Source organism: Myxocyprinus asiaticus, chromosome 3, assembly GCF_019703515.2.
Source record: "Myxocyprinus asiaticus isolate MX2 ecotype Aquarium Trade chromosome 3, UBuf_Myxa_2, whole genome shotgun sequence".
Taxonomy (NCBI): Eukaryota; Metazoa; Chordata; class Actinopteri; order Cypriniformes; family Catostomidae; genus Myxocyprinus; species Myxocyprinus asiaticus.
The window spans coordinates 10,102,372-10,122,971 of record NC_059346.1 but is presented as its reverse complement, the minus strand read 5'-3'; the positions used below and the strand labels follow the sequence as shown (position 1 = coordinate 10,122,971).

Here is a 20,600-nt window from a genome sequence, read left to right as displayed (position 1 = left end):
ATTGAGAACCTTGGCAGAGCCAGAGACAAGGATAGTAGGTCTCTCTCCCTCCCCCTGCCTTCCCTCTGGTATTCTTGCTATATCCACATCTACTCATTTGGATTTCAAGTGTCTGATTGCCCACGCACAACACACACTCAGCTTGTGTACATTAAGAGGTAATTGAAGGCTGCATTAAAATGAGAATAACTGGCAGACTGATGCATTCGTGTATGCGTGTGTGAGTGAGTGGGAGGTTTTTATTCTGTCTGATGTGCTCTCCTACATGGCTGAATTATTTTTAGACTTCCTGTGGTGGTCCGCAGCCTGGCAGCTGTGCTTTAACTTTACCTTAAGATTAGTTTGCTCATCTCTTTAAATTGTTGGGATGGTGCTTGAAGAATGCAGTTATTGTATGAACTCGAGGTGTGTCCACAAACTGCCCAGGTTGCTTCACTTGTTCTGACTTGTTCTTAACAAAAATAATTTTCAAGAGGTATCAAAGTCAATACAGGTTGGTAGCTATCCTAAGCTGTGCAGTGGTGTGTCTGGATGTGATTTAAGTTTTTGCCTGGTGGTTATACTTGAATTTATTTAGACCTTAATAATTTTCCCCATTTTCCTTTTCTTCCTTAATACAATAAACACAGTGATGTTGTGGCAGAACAATGACATTGAACCAGAGCAGTGTATTCTTGTAAATACAAATTATTTTGTGAGTGGTAGGCCTGTCACGAATCATCTGATCGTGGTTATGTGGTCTAACTACAGTTATTTTAGAAAACCATGGTGATTGTGCACTTCAAATTCCAATCACATTTTAACGCCCAAATATCAACAGTGCGTTTGTGTCATTCAGTTGAACTCCGAGCGTCACTGAGCCACACCGGGGAAGTCAACCAGATCAGCTCCTGTCTGGAAGAGCGTGTGAAGTGCTCTGATGTGCGTGCCATCAGCAGAGGCTCTCGCCAAACTACCGCAAAAATATAAACGAACAAAAAGAATCTTTGTGAACGCAAAGCAATCCGGCTTCACTTCAAATTAATGATCGTGTAATGGCAAATGTTCCTGCTCAAAGCGTGTTCATACACTGTGTTTATGACACACAGTGACGCACTCTTTCTTTCTTTTCTCTTTTTCTTTTTTTATACATCTGTGGAGTGATGATGAAACGAAATATCAAAGATTCTGCTTCATGAGAAATAAGGGCTTGTTTAATCAAAGAGCATTAGAATAATGAAAATAAAGAAATTAGGACAGAAATATTTGACTATTGCATAATATAATAAAATGTTTTATAAATGTAATAAAAATACATATTTTGTATATATATTGTATATTTTTTTCATTGAGTTAAAAAACAACAGTGTAAATATAAAATTTACCAAAACTAAAGTTGACCAAAAAGAGAGACATATTTGAAGTATTTAGAAATATTTTGATATTTAAACATTATTTTTTATGTAATTTAAAAGGAGCCTTAAAAGTAATCATATATATCCCTATTTTATTATTTATTTTCTATATTTGAAGTTTAATATGTAAAAATGACTTCTTATGCACCTTAAGAAATATGACAGTTTATATGACATTTAATCGCGAAAGCCTTAAAAGAGACGATTAATCATCATAAAACAGTCAATTAATTGTCATAATCACAATTATTTGTTTGACAATTAATCGTCAACGAAAACATAATTATTGTGACAGCACTAGTGAGTGGTGCTTGCAAAATCCACTCACAATGCTTTGGTGTGTTGGGTGGTTGCCAGGGCATTGCTATGGGATTTCTAAGGTGTTCAGAGTGTCTGTGACATTCTTGTCCTTAGGGTACGTTTACACGACAATGATGTACTAAAAACGGGAAAGTTTTTCCTTTGCGTTTTGAAAAGTTTTGCGTACACATGACAATGTTGTCAAAACGATCCCCGTTCACATGGATCCGCGAAAATGACTAAAAAGGCTGTATTATGCATGCCAGGCCAGTAGTTGGCGATGTCACTTTGTAAAGAAACACTATGCTCCTGCGCACATAAGCATTCTTCCTCAGAGCGGTGAATACAAACAATGAAGATGGCGATCGCTGGTCGTAATAGTGATGCAGTAAATCTACACTTTGCTGGAGAAGCGTCAATAAACTCAAAATCTTGAGCAACACAAACATAGTCCTGTAGTCCGCCATTGTTGTTTTGAATGTCTCGCATGTTGTTTTGAAGTACTCGTGCGCATGCCTATGGACTGAACACGTAATACGCATGCGCATGACGTCATCGTTTTCACAAATTCGTGTTTTTGTATGTTTACACGGAGACGATAACAGCATTTTGAATTTTGAAACCAGTTTTCAAAAGTTTGCGTTTTCAGGCCCCAAAACGCCGTTTTCATGTAAACAAACAGCCAAAACGCATAAGAAGTTTTCAATTTTTAGTTGAAAACGTTGTCATGTAAACAGCCCCTTAGATACGGCTCAAGTTCCTCCAGTGTAAGTCAGTGTTTTTTTTTTTTTTCCATTGTGGTTTTTGGCTAGATCAAAATCAAATGTATGACTGCTTAGAAAAGTAGGCTAATAGCACACCTCTCCTCAACAAGCCACATGATTTGAGGTATCGTTTATGTACGTAGCACAAACAAAAGTTTAATACTTACGTTTAGCTGTTTGTTTAAATCTCTAACCCTGAGTGTGAACAATATTAATAGTGCCACTAATAATCCTTGGCTAGACCTACATGGAATCTGCACACTCACATTTTCTGTGCTTGTTATGGCGAAATTTCTGAAGCATTGTTTTAAATTGATTAAATGGAGAGAGTACTATAATCTTGTTGTACAGAACTTATTATTTCTTATGTTCAAAAGGGTTATTTAGACTGGGTAAAAGCTAGGAATGCTCCGATCAGGATTTTTACAGCCAATTCCGATCACCGATCTTCTTCTCACCTGATCGGCCGATACTGATCCCGATAGCGATCATTTCACCTTTTATCAAGATCTCTGCCATAACTGGCTATTTTCAAGCTTTCCGCACACTGTCATTATTAATTGAATTTTCCTCTTCTCAGTAATATCACTTTGCCTAATTGTTGCTGTCAAAAAAAAAGTTCAAAAGGCTTATTAAAAAAGCTTTTTTAATAAGACTTTTAAAAAATTATAGTCTAACAAAATATTCTTTATATTAAGATTAAGAAAAATTAAGCTTAGTGTCAAACTGAAGACAAACTGATAACCCATAGGTGCAGTTAAGCTTAATGTGACATTTTTGGTTATTGATTCATTGTCATTATTTCATATAGTTACAATTATATTTTATTTCAGTTTTATTTTTGCATTATATTTAATACATTATATTGTGGTATCTTAATATTGTATAAAGTAGTATTTATAAATGATAATAGTAAATGTTTCACTTGATGCTGCTTGAACTTTAATGAGGGGAACAGGCGATCTCTTATGTGCGCATGTTTCTGGATTCTGCGTGTGCTACTATTGTTAAAGCCGTTTAATCGGGAGATATTTAATAAAGATGTTTGAATTACACCACATCTTGTAAATCGAGTTATTACTGAGATGCCTATGCCCGACGGAGACTGAGAAGCTGCTGCCATGAATGATAATAAGGACCGTTTCATAGCTTGTGCGGTTTTCCCTTTGCCTTGTCGCATTTGAAACGCCATATTAACAGTACAGTACACAAATGTTTCATATTCGCCATACCTCTCCAACTGCATCATTCTTAACTACTGAATCGAGTTTGTTGTCTTGCAACACTATGCCAGTATTCCCCACACTCTGTGATGTCACGACAGTGCTGCTCTAGTCTTTAAGGAGCTGCACGTCTTTTACAACATGAGCATCCTTAGTAAAAGCAGTAATTTTCTGATTAATCGTGATCTTCATTTGAAAGATCCCGATACTGATTCTTAAAATCTTAATATTTATTTTTTGCTTTAAAGTTTGCTACAGTTTTGGTTGTATTGATTATTATATGTTAAATAGCAATTGACCCTTTACCAAGCTACATCCTCCTTGGGTACCATTTCTTGCTTCGACAGGCTTTGCAGAACTTCCATAGGAATGAATGGGAGTTTGCCGTGATTGGTGCATTTTTTGGCAGATAAAAAATAAACAGAATTGATATTTTTACGTGGGCTGCAATAAAAAGTGACCTTGTAAAACATATTTATCTGACATTTTTTGTAAAAGAATGTTTACCTTGGAACAAATGTTGGTGTCCTTGCTGATGGTATGTTTATTTGGGATGAAGGCTTACACAGTTTAATCCATAGCATGTTCTTCTCCAGATTCATTTTATTCTCGTTGGTAGAGATGGGAATCTTTAGGAATATAAAGATTCTGGTTCTGATTCCTCTTAACGATTCCGGTTCCTTAATGGTTCCATTAACGATTCCAGTAGTTCTTTTGAGGAAGAATTATTTGAAAATGAGAAATGCTTATTGGAGTTACTGTCCTCTGCAGTCTGTTGCCAAATGATGAGATCCTTTAATATTTCTACAGAGCAGATATAACATAACAGAAATAAATGTAATACAATTCTTGTAAAAGGTGTGCTTGCTGAATTTTTAGAGACATACACAGTATCAAATCCATTAATTGATCCTAACGAGGGTATATCTGGACTGTATCTTAACAAACCAGAAGTGTGATTGAATATTCAATTCATTCATTCATGTTCTGGAAGTGCTGTATATTTCATGCTGTAGATTCAAAAGAACCAGCTCATCTAAATTGTTCTTTCGGACCATACAGGAAGCGCCGTCTGTTTCGCGCTGTTGATTCAACAGAGCCGGCTCATGAGAGTCATTTGCTTGTGTGTTTTATGCTTTTAACCCAGTAGAGAGCAGTGCTGCTGCAGAAATGTGTTGCTGGAAACACTGTCAGAGTATTTTAGTACGGTGTTCAGCCGCATCGGCGGAAATTCACGCAGGGGAACGGTTAACTGAACCGAAAGAATGGAACCATTTCCCAACGCTACTCGTTAGTGTGTTAGTATCTCTCCCTAGTGCATTTTTATTTTAAATTCGACAAATTTGAATTCAAAAAATTGTACTACTCCCTGAAAGATATTAATGAAATAAGTGTCCTGAGATATCTCACTGGTCTCTGTCAGCTCTAGATTGTAAACAGCAAACAAAAATGTGTCCCCAGGCCGTGGACAATGATGCTTTCTGCCTGTCAGTCATTTTGCGCATTCTCAGAGTATTGAAGTTGCAGAGAATTATTGAGGCTTTTTTATGTCATTTGAGGGCGCTATTTTGCTGCTGTTGTTTTTGACAACCATTTCTGCTTGTGTCGGTCTTAATAAAGTTCTTTTGGCATCTTCGGATTACGGGTTTTTGGAAAAAGGGGGCATGGCTAATCCAACGCCTCACCTTGTGGAAATTCTAGAATGGTTAAAATTGCTTACAGCACCTATAATATTTTCGTAATGTACCAAGTTAGAAGATTCCCTGTATAATTAACAGCATTAGCTGTGAGAATTTATTTCATATGTAAACAAAATGGACATTATAACTGAAATATGCCTAATTAGGATCGAATCATATTGGGACATTTTTATCTTTGCCAACCATCTCTGCACTCTAGTATTACCTGAGAGATCAGACTGGTGCTACAAGATAAATACACTGACGACATTGATCCGGAAAGTGTGGATATTGTCATTCATTGCTGACAGAGGTATTGTAATAGAGCGCAACAGTGCCCGCCCACTTTTTCAGCCGTCTGGTTTCCAGAAGTATTTTCCCAATTCATTTCTTCCATAGACTTTTAATAAAATCCTTCATAAAAGAGTTGTGAGCCATGAACCAAACTAACCAGATCCGGGATGAATCGCAACATCACAAATTTTGTTTAGAGGCAAAAAAGTATTTGAAAATCGGACAAAGACAAAGGTACAAGAATGTGTACCTAGCGTCTTTCATGAGGTCACAAACTACAATCCCATGAAGCACTGCGGATGATGTCATTGAATAAAAAAGGATGGGAATATTTAAAACTAGTTAATTTATTTTAATTATCAGAATAGAAACTAAATACTTTAAGTTTTTTTAAACTATATTAGAAAATATCCTTATATATACAAATATATTAGTTGTTTAAGGGTGAAGGGAGACCGACTCTGTCATTCACAGTGCCTCATGGGAGCGTGCAGTCGCTCCGAAGCAAGTTTCATGGGTTTCGTTGGCTTTGTTCTCTGATTGGTGGATCATTCTCTGCTGTACCATGGGTAATGTAGTTGTTTACCATGAGTTCCGAAAAAACTTGCCCGCCAGTTCCCTGACACGCTGTCGCCTGGTCCTCAATCATTCCTCCACCCTCTGGCGGACGACAGCCGCTCCTTCCCGCTTGGACCAGAGCATGTCCTCTGATCCCTGGCGGATGGAATGCCCCACCGCGTTCTGGCGGCCGGTAGGGAGCCCCTCCACCCCTGGCTGTGGCTCCACCGCTCCATGTGGCCAGCAGCGAGCCCTTCCTCCCTTCGCGAATGATGGCCATTCCTCCGCGTCCAGGCGGCCGGCAGCGGCGACTCCGTCTCCCAGCGGACAGCTGCGGCTGCTCCTTTGGGTGGACGGCAGTGGCGAGGACTCCACAACAGCGCATCCCTCCTCCCTCCCTGGCTTTGGCACCAATGTAACAAGGTTAAAATGGGAAAGGAGGAGGTGGGAACTGTCAAAATAATATTTTAATTTAAACTTAAACAAAAAGACACAAAACATAAAATCAAATCACTTTTATTGTCACACAACCATATGCACAAGTGCAACAGTGGGTGAAAGTCTTGGGTGCAGTTCCGAGCAACGTAGCAGTCATGACAGTGATGAGACATACCAATTTACAATAAACATCAGATTTACACAACACAATTTACATATCTAATATACGCAATTACACAACACAATAATAATATACAATGTACAGTATACAATACACACAATATAGAATACACATACACATAATATAGAATGCACATACAATAAAAATAGTATATAAAGGGTATATAAAATATACAGTAGGTTGTATTGTACTGTATTGACATTCAGGCTGTCGGTTGATAGTCAGTTGCCAGTGTGTTGTTAAGAGAGAATATAATTTATGACAGTCCAGTGTGAGATAATAAGATTACTAAAGTGCAGTGCTGATGTATATTGATCGTGAGAGATCAAGAGTTCAAAAGTCTGATTGCTTGGGGGAAGAAGCTGTCATGGAGCCGGTTGGTGGCGAGGATCCTGATGCTGTGATACCGCCTGCCTGATGGTAGCAGTGAGAGCAGCCCATGGCTCGGGTGGCTGGAGTCTCTGATGATCCTCAGCTTTTTTCACACCGCCTGGTATAAATGTCCTGGAGGGAGGGAAGCTCACCTCCGATGATGTGTCTGGCAGTTCGCAACACCCTTTGCAGGGCTTTGCGGTTGTGGGCGGTGTTATTGCCGTACCAGGCAGTGTTGCAGCCAGTCAGGATGCTCTCTACAGTGCTGGTGTAGAACCGTGTGAGGATGTGGTGGTTCATTCCAAACTTCCTCAGCTGTCTCAGGAAGAAGAGGCGCTGATGAGCCTTCTTCACAATGGCCTTAGTGTGGACGGACCATCTGAGTTCCTCTGTGATGTGGACACCGAGGAACTTGAAGCTGCTGACTCTCTTCACCGGTGCTCCATTGATGGTAATGGGGCTGTGTTCTCTGTCTTTTCTCCTGAAGTCCACCACAAGATCCTTGGTCTTGCTGACATTTAGGGAGAGGTTGTGCTCCTGACACCAGAGTGTGCACCTCCTCTCTGTAGGCTGTGATCACATTGTCAGTGATCAGACCTACCACCGTCGTATCATGAGCAAACTTAATGATGGCGTTGGAGCTGTTTGTTGCCACACAGTCATGTGTGTACAAGGAATACAAGAGTGGGCTGAGAACAGCCCTGCAGGGCTTCAGAGTTGAGGGTCAGTGATGAGGAGATGTTGCTGCCCATTCTAACCACCTGGCGTCTGCTTGACAGGAAGTCCAGGATCCAGCTGCACAGCGAGCTGTTTAAGCCCAGAGCCTGGAGTTTCATGTAAAGCTTGGAGGGCACTTTGGTGTTGAATGCTGAGCTGTAGTCTACAAACAGCATTCTCACATAAGTGTTCCTTTTTTCCAGGTGGGAGAGAGCAGTGTGTAGTGTAGATGCAATGGCATCTTCAGTGGAGCGGTTGTTGCGGTAAGCAAACTGCAATGGGTTCAGTGAGGCAGGCAGCACAGAGCAGATGTAATCTCTGATTAGGATTTTAACTCACGAACTCCAGGGGTGGAAGCTAGCGTCTTTTACCACTGAGCTACCCAGGCCCCCATTTTATTACTAGTCTTGAATAATTGCTTAAGAACTTGAAACCATTCTTCCATAATTGATATATTAGTTAGTGTTATTATTTGTTGTGATTTTGAAGCTGGTATTGAGAATTGTCAAATTTCACTACTGACTACTGAAATTTTGGTATTATGATAATGTATAGCCTTTATTGTACATGGTAGATCTTGCTGCAATAACATGATGAAAAAGTAGATCTCATTCCATAAAAGTGTGAGCACCCCTGCTGTAAATGATGGCAATGGAAGCTGTCCTTTATTTGAATACCATATGTGACGTAAAATAATTATCATATGACAATAGCCTCCTCCCCTACCCAGTGCAGTTTACATTTCTGTCACACAGAGTTGATTGCATAGGTACACTGTTAGGTTGGGCATCGGTCATAATTTTAGAAAAATATACAACATAAACTTTGATGTTACATGAGCATGTAACTTAAATGTACTTTTTTCTCTCCGGACAAGTAACTTTTTAATCGGACAAGTGAATGACCAATTTACTTGTCTGGAGGACAAGTACATGACAGTGCTTAATGTTGAGCCCTGCACTGCTACTCTAATGAATGAGCGCTTGCTCAGCCCTTGAAGAATGACAGAGTGGCCTTTGGAGGGTGAGTTGTTGGCAGTTCTAAGCATTCACGAATTTAAACTTTCAGACATGATGTAATTCACATGAATGTCGTTTTGTTCTAAAAGTGTAAGAATCACGCATGTATGAATATTAAGTTTCCCATTTTCTAGAGTCATTACGGTAGTAATTCTAACTCACTGCACTGTGAGCAGGAAGAGGATAAAGAGGCTGCTAACGGGTATAAAAATGAATCAAACAACAATTAAACATGCAAATACAAACCTGAGTACACGTTATGTAAAGCGAGTCGTGACAATCAGACGTTGTGTGAAGCGATAGAGACTGATTGAGCCATCATGTGCGCTTTTAGCTTTACTACTTTTAACATGAGTGCTCTCGTGTCAATCAAACATGTGCGCTCTGCAGGTGCTCTAAGTATCTCATCAGTCACTTGTCCCAGCGCTATCCTCTGACGATCCTAATTTAAATCAGATTAATGGTGGTCACAATACCACTTATAACAGATACAACTGTTTAACCTTCAATAACGGCACCGCGTTTTCACACATTTGCTTAATAATTAGTGATTTGTGTTACAAGATGCCAAAGACGGTAAACAAATCATAGATATTAATGATTTCTCACTGGAGCAGTTTTAGAGATTGTAATGGATATATATTTCTTATTTTTGAACATATCTCTGCTGTGTGTGATGCTCTCATTGTTTTTACTGGTTGCCAGTATGTCATAATGGCTTTTTAATATTCATATTCATAACTGTTTTCAATATAAATAAATGTTAGCAATTCACAATTAATGTAATTTTAATGTATTATTGGTAACCCTTAATAAAAAGGTTTAATTTCTAATAACATTAGTTAATGCATTAGGTATCATGTACAAACAATGAACAGTATAATTTTACAGCATTTATTAATCATAATGTTAGTTAATAAAAATACAATTGTTCATTGTTAGTTCATGTTAGTTCATAGTGCATTAATGTGCATTAACTAATACAACTTTTGATTTTAAAAATGTATTAGTATATGTTGTAACTAACATTAAGTTCATTAGTTCATGTTAACTACAGTAAGGTTGTTAAAGAGCACCTATTATGGTTTTTCAAATATTACCTTTCATATAGTGTTAAATAGCTGTTTGTGAATGTAAAAAAGTCTGCAAAGTTTCAAAGAAACAAAGTGCACAACAAATGGAGTTATTGACTCCCAAAAGAAAGAACCAATTCTGAACACCTGAAACAAGTCGTTAGTAATTCCAGACTTCCTGTACTAACCTACGTAATTTGGTAACAAAAAACCCGCCTCTGGTCTTCATTGGCTGCTCGCGAACAGCTTTGACCCGCCCTCAAACACTACACTAAGCGGTAGACCAATCACAACAGACTGGGACATCTGACCAATCAGAGCAGAGTAGGCTCTCTGAAAGGAGGAGTTTAGAATGAATCCTTTAGAACGGATCATTGAATGAGTCGTTTTTTGACACTGGGAAAAAAAGGTAATGCTGCAATTTAAATTATGAGCAAATTAAAGTGTTTTTTGACTTTGGATGCATGTAAATCTATTGTATGAGACCTTTAAAACAAAATTAGGCATGTTTAAAAACCATAATAGGTGCTCTTTAAATAATGTTAACAAATGGAATATTTTTGTAAAGTGTACTGTAATTTTCTGTGTGGGGCATGAACATATAACTGCAGCATATAACTTGCAAAAGTGTGGCAAAGGGCACTTTTAAAAAATCAGTATCGGCCGATCTTAGTGTTAAAAGATCAGTATCGGCCTCGAATTTCCTGATTGGTGCACCACTATTTATAAGTTATCGTTGAAAGTCAATTCGTCTATGGTATAAATGAATGGGATTTTCCGGGGGGGCGTGCCCTTCCGGCCCCGCCTGCTGGCAGGTCATCCCCGCTTCTTCGGGCCTGGGAGGGTGACAAGGAGAGGGAAAAAACAACAACAACAAAAAAAACGAGAGGAAAAGGCCAACACGGAGCGACAGTGGGAGAGAGAGAGAGAGAGATTAAAAAACGTACTCGCCGGTTCTCCGATACACTGTAGCCTGGGCCTCGTCCACTCCTCCACCCTCTAGTGGATGACTGCCACGCCTCCCTGGGTCGACGGAACGCCCTGCTGCGTTTACGGTGGACGGTAGGGGTCTCCCCCGCCCCTGGCAGTGGTTCTCCCGCTCTAGGAGGTCAGCGAGGATCCCCTCGCGGTTGGCGGTCCTCTCTTGACCCCGCCGCATTTTAGCAGCCAGTAGGGGTCTCCTCCACCCCTGGCAGCGGCCCTGACCGCTCCAGGAGGTCGGCTAGGAGCCCCTCCTCCCCTCGCGGTTGGCGGCAGTTCCTCCGCTCTCAGGCTGCCGGGCTCCTCCGTCCCCCGGCGGATGGCCGCAGCTGCTCTGTTGGAGTGGATGGTAGTGGCGAGGACACTACTACGGTGCATCCCTTCTCCCTCCTGGGTTTCGGCACCAGTGTAACGAAGTTCAATGGAAAGGAGGAGGTGAGAACCGGCTTGACAATATAAATAATCTTTTAATAAAACAAAAAGACACAAACATAAACACATGTAGGGCAGCTGCCCGTAACTCACTCACTCTCGAACTGCCGCCTCCAGTCGCCTTTATCCCTCTCGAGGGCTTGATTAGCCTGATTAGGGGCCAGGTGTGCAGCATCACGACCCGGGCCCGCCGTCCTCCCTGCCACAATGACATACTGGAATGAAGGTTGGCAGATTTCTATAGCCTATTAGATTTGGGAACTTTAAAGACTTGACTAAAAACTTTATGGTAATTTATGTTGAAAATATGGAGCAGTGTTCTTGTTCTGATTCGGTTGTAAGCTAAGAAAAGTGTTTTCAACGTTTTTGTTTTCTTGGAGTCCTGCCCTTGAGTGTATGTGTGTGGACCTGAGTCAGAGGAAAATGAACCTGATAAATCACACTGTCTCTGTCCTCTCTCCTGCCTGGACCTGCTCACCACTGGTTCTCTCTCTCTCATGCATCCAAACTCTAGAAATACCCTCATATTCACACTGAAATGTTTTCTTCCAGTCTAAACCTGCCATTTCTTTTTTTTTTTTTTTTTTTTTTCATTGTTTCTGCAGCTAGCCATTAGTGCCATACAAACAGACTTTCAGTCTCACTGACATTCTAATACCCACAGCGTGTTTCTTTACAATTGCTGCCATTTTAGCCTATTGCGGTGCAGTCTACATAAATGCTTTTTCAAAACCAAAGTATTACTCTTCACATGTTTGTATTGCTGCCTTGGTATTAATGTTATTGTTGAACCACATCTGAACTGTTGGGTTTTAGTATGGCGGTTACGCCTTTGAATACGGCTGTAATAGGTTCAGCTCTTTTTGAGCAACATTTTGTCCCCATGTTTCTGTCTCCTTGCCGTCACGTGCCTGTCTGTCAGTTTGAATGGTGTATGATGCACAATATGTCGTGTGTGGGTCTCTCTTGGACACACTGAATGATTAAAGGTGCTCCAGCAGCAAATGTCAGATGGTGTGACTTAGGCATGTGTTGATGCTTATTCTTTATGCCCATACCCTGACAATAAACTCACTTCTAGTCCCACTCATCCACTGTGATCAAGTTGCCCCTCTGCAAATAGCAAAACTATGGCCAATGCTTATCGAACTGTTCCATTTATCAATAAATGTGCTGTTTTGCAGGGGCTTTTGCATCCCTTATCCCTTCAGAGACAGTAGAGGTGGTTTTGTGCAGCCAAGCTTTTCACTATCAGCATAAAGTTTTGTCTACTTTGAGGCTTATACCTGCAAAGAACCACCTAGACAGAAAGGGTCTATCTGAGCGACATGTAAAGTGACCAACCACAGTTTTTTTTTTTTTTTTTTAAGGGAAGAAACAATCTAAAGTAGATTATACTCAATTAAATAATTGCACAACACTGTCCTTTCAAGACCAGCTCTACAGAAAAGAGACACAGTTTAATTATTTGAGTGATTTTCCTGGAGCAAAATTGGAGAGTCAGTTTGCTTTTGGCTTTAAATATCTCTCTGTGGAGAAGCATTATCAGTGTCCTGAGTGCCAAGCTGAATGAAGCAGGCCTTAATACAGTTCAAAAAGGGCAATTAATTATAACACGATGTTCAAAGCTGTGTTGTTTCACCTTGTCAATAGATCAGCTCAACCTCTTACCTAGTATTAGAGTGAGTTATTTATGCGCCCTCTCTCTCTTTGTCTCTGCACCTCTTTTAGCCTGTGGCAGAGCCCATACCCATCTGTAGTTTCTGTTTGGGGACCAAGGAACAGAATCGTGACAAGAAGCCAGAAGAGCTCATCTCCTGTGCAGACTGTGGGAACAGTGGTAAGTATGAGGTGGAAATGTCAAAAGTCCACTCAACTTTGACCCAGAATTTTGTTATTGCTCTTTTATAACCTTAAGTTTCTTTCAGTCATACAGGTTATTATGGAGAACAAAATAGAATATTGGGCTTTTGTGTTTATTGGATCACATTAAACGTACAACAGTTTGTCTGGTGCGTACAGAAAAAATGTGGTGTTGACTAGTGATGGACCAAGGCCAATGAATTGGCTGATATTTGGAATTAACAAAAGTGGTTGTTCCACTTAGTTTAAGTTCTAAAACTTCTAATGCAGAAGTCCCTATGAGTCCACATTGAGTATGATTATCTATCTTCTCAGGTCACCCATCCTGTCTGAAGTTCTCTCCAGAGCTAACAACACGGGTCAAAGCTCTGTGGTGGCAGTGTATCGAGTGCAAGACCTGCAGCAGCTGCCAGGACCAAGGAAAAAATGCTGTAGGTTTTTTTCAGGAGATTGCCCATGGCTGCTGCCATATCATTTTTATTTAGGCTAAAATTTGTCCATTGACCATGTGACACCAGGGGTGGAAAGAGTACTTAAAAATTATATTTAAGTAAAAGTACTGATATATCCAAAAAATGTTACCTGTCCTAAAAACTACTCAAATAAGAGTAAAAGTGTAGCTCATCTAGAAGTACTCCTGAGTAGTGAGTATTGGGTTGCAAAAGCTACAGTATATTCCCCATTATAATAAACACTGCTGCAATTAAAAAATGTAGAATACATACTGTAATTCACATTCCCTTTTATGGCTATATGTCAGAAAGAATGAAAAATCTAGGTATTCTCCAACAATTTTATTTTTGACTGCCAAATTTTAAAATACATCATTTATCTATGATAAACACTACATATATTTGATTCCAAAAAAATAACAGAGAGACATGAATACAAAGATGAAAAGGTTATTTTCAATACACTGATCAAAATTTTAAATCGGAATGTATGAAACAATTACAATAAAATCAGTTTGTTTAGGGTCTAAATTGCCCTTAATGGCAACAGAGCTAGTTTTTGTTGGGCATAAAACATTATGCTCAAACCAATGCAAAGAATACAAAAAAATGCTAAGAAAGCCAAAAAAAGACTGTAACTTGGCATGTCATGTTCTAGAGGGGGTATATAGCATGCGTGGGCAAAGTTTTTTTTTTTTTTTTTTTAGTACAGGGCCACGGGTTTTTTTGGTACAGGGGCCAAATTGGGCTTAAAGTAGTACATGGGGGGCCAATTGTATTCCGTTTTGAGATACAATGTTCTGCATTGATTTAATATGTATCTTTTAAGCCCAGAAATAGTTGTGCACTCATTCTAATGCATGATACACAATATTCTGAAGTGTATTTGTGACTGATAGGAATATTCTGCCTGAAGTATTGCTTTACAAAAGTTGATACTTTTCTATCAGGCATTAGAAAAACTTGATGAATGCTGAGCATAATTATAAATTATTTTATCATCTCTACTTCCCTGGAAATGTATTATTCAAATTAACACACTTCCTTCACCAGAGATTGGTATTATTAAACATTTACAATATTATAAAAAAAATATTATTAAAAATGCCACTGTTTTATTATATTGTATTAATACTTTTACAGTTATTAAAGTTGTTCAGCCAAAAGCAGTGAGTGGTTTTCTAATTTTCTTGTTTTTGTTTGATTAATAACCTTTTAATGACATACTAGACAGTGGTCAATTTGGTTACCTGTACACTTCAAGTCTGACATTTTGATACAAATCTGCTTTTTACCTCACTGTTCACGTTCACTTTAGACATAACTGACTGTGTTTACATTAATACTTCGCCAAGACGGGCATTTTGGTGGAATTATGAAGTATATTTGACCATTTAAGGTGCATCTCCGGATTAGCGTGAGCACTCTCGGAACACGCACATGTAATAAGTCAATCTTTTAGATTTTATTGAGATCAACCAGTGATTGTCTTGCTATTGTGATCGCTGTAATGAGCACCCCTGGTCTAGATGACCTAGCACCATTTACTGGCTACATTATAGATACAGAGAATCTAGTAAGCAGAAATATGAAATTTACCTCAATATGTTTCATCAGATTAGTGGCATGGATGTTCAGGTGTTGAAATGCTCCTTGAGGTATCCTCCACATCCATGATGATTTATAGCAGTTGGCACCTGCTGCCGTTCAGGTTTTCTATATGTGTTTTGATTTGACGGGAGTCACGAGACTCTTGTAGCCAATCACATTGATGGATGAAAATAAAATCAGGACAGGAAAGTGGCGAACACAGACGAGGGGAAAATAGCGCAGTAAAAGTACGGTTACAGCACTTAATGTACTCAAATAAAAGTACACCATTTTTAAACTACTTAAAGTACATTTCCTGGGAACAACTACTTAATTACAGTAACGAGAGTATTTGTAATTTGTTACTTTACACCCTTCTCACCACAAATGTACAGAGCAGTTATCGGAGTTACCGTAGACTTTGTCAGTTCAAACCAGTCTGGCCATTCTCTGTTTACCTCATCAACAAGGTGTTTCCATCAACAGAGTTTACATACTCCTGAGTTTTTCACAATAACTGACATTAAATTGTAGAAAACATTGCCTGTCTTAGGTCAGTTAGGATCACTATTTTAAGAATGTGAAATGTCAGAATAATAGTACAGAGATTGATTTATTTCAGCTTTTATTTCTTTTATCACATTCCAAGTGGGTCAGAAGTTTACATAAACTTTGTTAGTATTTGGTAGCATTGCCTTTAAATTATTTAACTTGGGTCAAATGTTTTGGGTAGCCTTCCACAAACTTCTCACAATAAGTTGCTGGAATTTTGGCCCATTCCTCCAGACAGAACTGGTGTAACTGAGTCAGGTTTGTAGACCTCCTTGCTCACACTGGCTTTTTCAGTTCTGCCCACAAATTTTCTATCGGTCAGGGCTTTGTGATGGCCACTCAGATACCTTGACTTTGTTGTCCTTAAGCCATTTTGCCACAGATTTGGAGGTATGCTTGTGGTCATTGTCCATTTGGAAGACCCATTTGCGACCGAGCTTTAACTTCCTGGCTGACGTCTTAAGATGTTGTGCCAATATATCCACATAATTTTCCTTCCTCATGATGCCATCTGTTTTGTGAAGTGCACCAGTCCCTCCTGCAGCAAAGCACCCCCACAACATGATGCTGCCACCCCTATGCGTCACGGTTGGGATGGTGTTCTTTGGCTTGAAAGCCTCACCTTTTTTCCTCCAATCATAACGATGGTCGTTATGGCCAAACAGTTCATTTTTATTTAATCAGATCAGAAGACATTTCTCCAAAAAGTAAGATCTTTGTCCCCATGTGCACTTGCAAACTGTAGTCTGGCTTTTTAATGCGGTTTTGGAGCAGTGGCTTCTTCCTTGCTGAGCAGGATAATAGATATTGTGGATATAGATACTTGTCTACCTGTTTCCTCCAGCATCTTCACAAAGTCATTTGCTGTTGTTGTGGGATTAGTTTGCACTTTTCACACCAAACTACGTTCATCTCTAGGAGACAATGCGTTTCCTTCCTGAGCGGTATGATGGCTGCGTGGTCCCATGGTGTTTATACTTGCGTACTTTATACTTTTGATCAGTTATCATTTTCTGCAAATAAATGCTCTAAAGGACATTATTTTTGTCTTGAATTTGGAAGAAATGTTGTCAGTACTTTATAGAATAAAACAAAAATGTTAATTTTACTCAAACACATACCTTTAAATTGTAAATCCAGAGAACTGATAATTTTGCAGTGGTCTCTTAATTTTTTCCCAGAGCTGTATATATATTACACTAAAATAATATATCATCTATAATTTGGGATGCACTAATTCTAATCATGCATACTGTTTTGTCTGGATTGTAAGAAAATTGGGACACAGCCCTTTATGCCATTTTAGTACAGAATTTAGAGCCATGGTCGCATGGAATACTTGGCTGTGTTCTTTGCCATCACAGTGCAAACAGTCAAAATAAGTGTCCTTGTTGTTAGTAGTCCAGACATTGACTCTTGTCTATGCGTGTTTGCGTTTTACAGGACAACATGTTGTTTTGTGACTCCTGTGACCGAGGTTTCCACATGGAGTGTTGTGACCCTCCACTCATGCGGATGCCGAAAGGTGAGTTGTGCCCACACATTCAAATACATGCGTACACAACATCTAAACATTGAATTTGAAACTGCTGTAATCAGTGGATTGGTGGCTGGAGCTCACAATATACATGTAATTTTAAAGCTAAAATGTGTTACTTTTAGTTGTTAAAATACATTCTCCTATCGCAGTTTAATATGCATAAACAACTATAATTTATTTGTAGGTAAATTTTCTCAAAAAATGTAAACACTGTGTGTGTGTGTGGCGCTGTAAAAATTACGCTTTGGGCGACCCTTCCAGTCCGACATAACAATATTGATTCAACCAATGGTGTGAGTTTGGGGCGGGAGAGTCTGATTGTTCGATAACAGGGTGGGGAGGAATGTGTATTTGGATAGCTGTTTGAAAACTTTTATTTTTGCAATTCTGTTTGGTGATGCCAGAGGCATAGAAAAGACATACTTCAGCTTTAACATTCCCTCTATTAATCGTGTATTTATTTGATGTAGTATTCTTTCCCATAATAATTTGTTTTCTCTGTGGTCATTAGTAATTGTGATAGGGTAAATGATTCTTGATTGCTGCTCTGCAGGCATGTGGATCTGTCAGATCTGTCGGCCGAGAAAAAAGGGAAAAAAGCTTTTACATGAAAAAGCAGCACAAATCAAACGGAGATACAATGCACCACTGGGACGGCCGAAGGGCAGGTATTTTTAACCATTTAAACTTCTTCACATCCATATTTGCTTGCATATTGTCTGTGCTCCAATTGTTTTTTAAAAAAGCTTGTTTTTTTCAATATGAGTTATTACTAATTTGTAACACTTTAAAATACCTGAATTAAAAAGTTGGCATAAAACGTTCTTGTCCTCAGACCGGGCCGCCCCTTTAAAAAGCTTCGAGGTGGTGGGCGTGGCAGGAGAAGGCGGGGTGTTGGAGGCGTGGACCAGTGCTCACAAGGCTCCTCCTCCCCACACTCTTCCTCAAGCTCCTCATGTGAAGGTTACCCCGGTGACGATCGCATGCTGTTCTCTCTCCACGGCGAAAATTCAGAGCAGGGTGGCCTGCGCTTCAACAAAAAGACAAAGGGCCTGATCGATGCTCTGAGCAAGTTTTTCACGCCATCCCCAGATGGGCGGAAAGCTCGCACTGAAGTGGTGGACTATTCCCAGCAATACCGCATGCGCAAGAAGAGCAATCGCAAGGGTGAGCAGGATGACAGGATAGGAGGTAAGACAGGTCAAAAACTACACCTTAAATATTTGGCACTTAACTTTTTTCTTTGCGTAGTATTTTGCTTTCAGTGAAGACAGACCGAATAATTGGAAATTTGTTGTCACGCCTGGTAGAGATGGGATTTGTACTTTTTTTTTTTTTTTTTTTTTTTAAAGTACCATTTATTGCAAAACTCTGTTCCATCACTACTCGTTATCATATTAACAACCAGTCTGTAATTATTATTTAATATTTAGGAGCCTTAAGTACAAACACCCATAAACTTTTTGACTGATTTATTATAAAGAACCAGCTCCTGGATTGTGTCCCCGTCTTCTGATTGGCATCGCCAGCAGGTGGGTGTGTCTTTAAGACCAAGCCTGTGCAATCTAGAAGGAGTCCAATAGAATTGATGTAAAATCTTAAACTGCATGAGGCACACCTTTGCATGTCTAGATGTAGACTTTTTTTTTTTTTTTTATCCTAGCCCACACTCCCTCCTCCAATACCAAGTTTAAATCTTTCTCTCATAATCTCTTGAGAGAAGTTGAAGCTCCTTCCCCCAGACTCTGAATTACCAGGGAGTAATACACTGATGCCTCATGACCTTTTCCAAAAGCAGTAATCACCACTTCCAGAGTACCTGCCACTTTAGGGGGGGTGTATGCTACTCCCAAAAATGGAACAGAGCAGGTGGCGCAGCTGTAAATACCTAAAGAATTGAGATCTGGGAATCCCAAAATGTTGAACCAGCTTTTCAAAGGATCTCAACACTCTGCTCTCATATAGGTCACCGAGTGTATTAACATCCCTCACAATCCACTCTGACCAGCAGAAAGGGGACTTATTAATACATAATTTGGGGTTCAACCATAAGCTCGAGGCAACATTTAAATAAATGTTCAAATTAAACACTCTGGACACTTTTATCCATACTGAGTGTAAATGCGAGATAACGGTGTAATTTAACTTCTCCAGTTAGTTTGATAGAAAGACTTTGCAATGGTGAAATAGGGGCAAGAACTTCCTGTTCAATACAAAACCAGGGAGGGGCTCTCTCAGGTGGAGGCGAATGAGTCAAATGTCTGAGACCGAATGCGTAATAAAACAAAATATTGGGTAGGCCTAGACCACCTTTGGCAATTGGTCTATGCAGTTTACTGAAATGTAATCTGTGACATTTCCCATTCAAAATGAAGGATTTCAGTATGCTATCAAATTGCTTGAAATAAGAGAGGGGACATCTATAGGGAGTGACTGTAGCAGGTAGTTGAATTTTTTAATACAATGAATTTTAATAACATTAACCTTCCCAATAATTGATAAATGTAATGAAGCCCACCTGCCAAAATCACTCAAACCTTTTTATTAAAGGGTCAAAATTTGCTGGGAATAAAATATCCAAATACTTAATGCCCTGTTTGGGCCACTGAAAGGCACCCGGCTGAAAAGCCGTTATCGGGCAGTACGCTGTCAGAGCCAAACTTTGGATTTAGACCAATTAACTCTGTATCCCGAGAACTTAGAAAAGGAATTAATAATTCTGTGGAGGCAAGGCATAGATCTAGTAGGGTCAGAGACGAATAATAAAATATCATCTGCTTAAAGCAGAAGCTTATGCGCCACACCTCCCGCCATCACCCCTGGAAAATCATCCTCCTTTCTTATCGCGGCTGTTAATGGTTCCAGGGCAAGAGAGAACAATAATGGGGAAAGAGGGCAAGAGGGCCTATCCAGAGTAAAATAATCTGAAATGAATCTATTTGTTTGTACCGCCGCTACCGGGTGTATATAAAGTAACTTAATCCATCCAATAAAAGTATTCCCAAACCTGTATAATTCCAAAATCGTAAAAAAAAATCCCACTCTACCATATCAAACGCCTTTTCGGCGTCAAGTGAGATGGCCGCGACCGGAGTCTGATTATTCGCCACTGACCACGTAATATTAATTAAATGCCTAATGTTATCAGAAGGCCCTGAATAAACCCCACCTGATCTAT

At 39.5% G+C, this 20,600-nt stretch overlaps 1 protein-coding gene across 1 annotated transcript in view; it reads left to right on the top strand.

The window, feature by feature from the left end:
• Positions 1 to 20,600, top strand: part of LOC127425275 (histone acetyltransferase KAT6A-like) — a 65,706-nt gene that overhangs the window by 20,125 nt on the left and 24,981 nt on the right. The window contains exons 2-6 of the mRNA XM_051671035.1: positions 13,157 to 13,265; positions 13,604 to 13,719; positions 17,326 to 17,407; positions 17,976 to 18,090; positions 18,258 to 18,613. Coding sequence (XP_051526995.1) covers positions 13,157 to 13,265; positions 13,604 to 13,719; positions 17,326 to 17,407; positions 17,976 to 18,090; positions 18,258 to 18,613 — 778 coding nt within the window. The remainder of the gene's footprint in view (positions 1 to 13,156; positions 13,266 to 13,603; positions 13,720 to 17,325; positions 17,408 to 17,975; positions 18,091 to 18,257; positions 18,614 to 20,600) is intronic.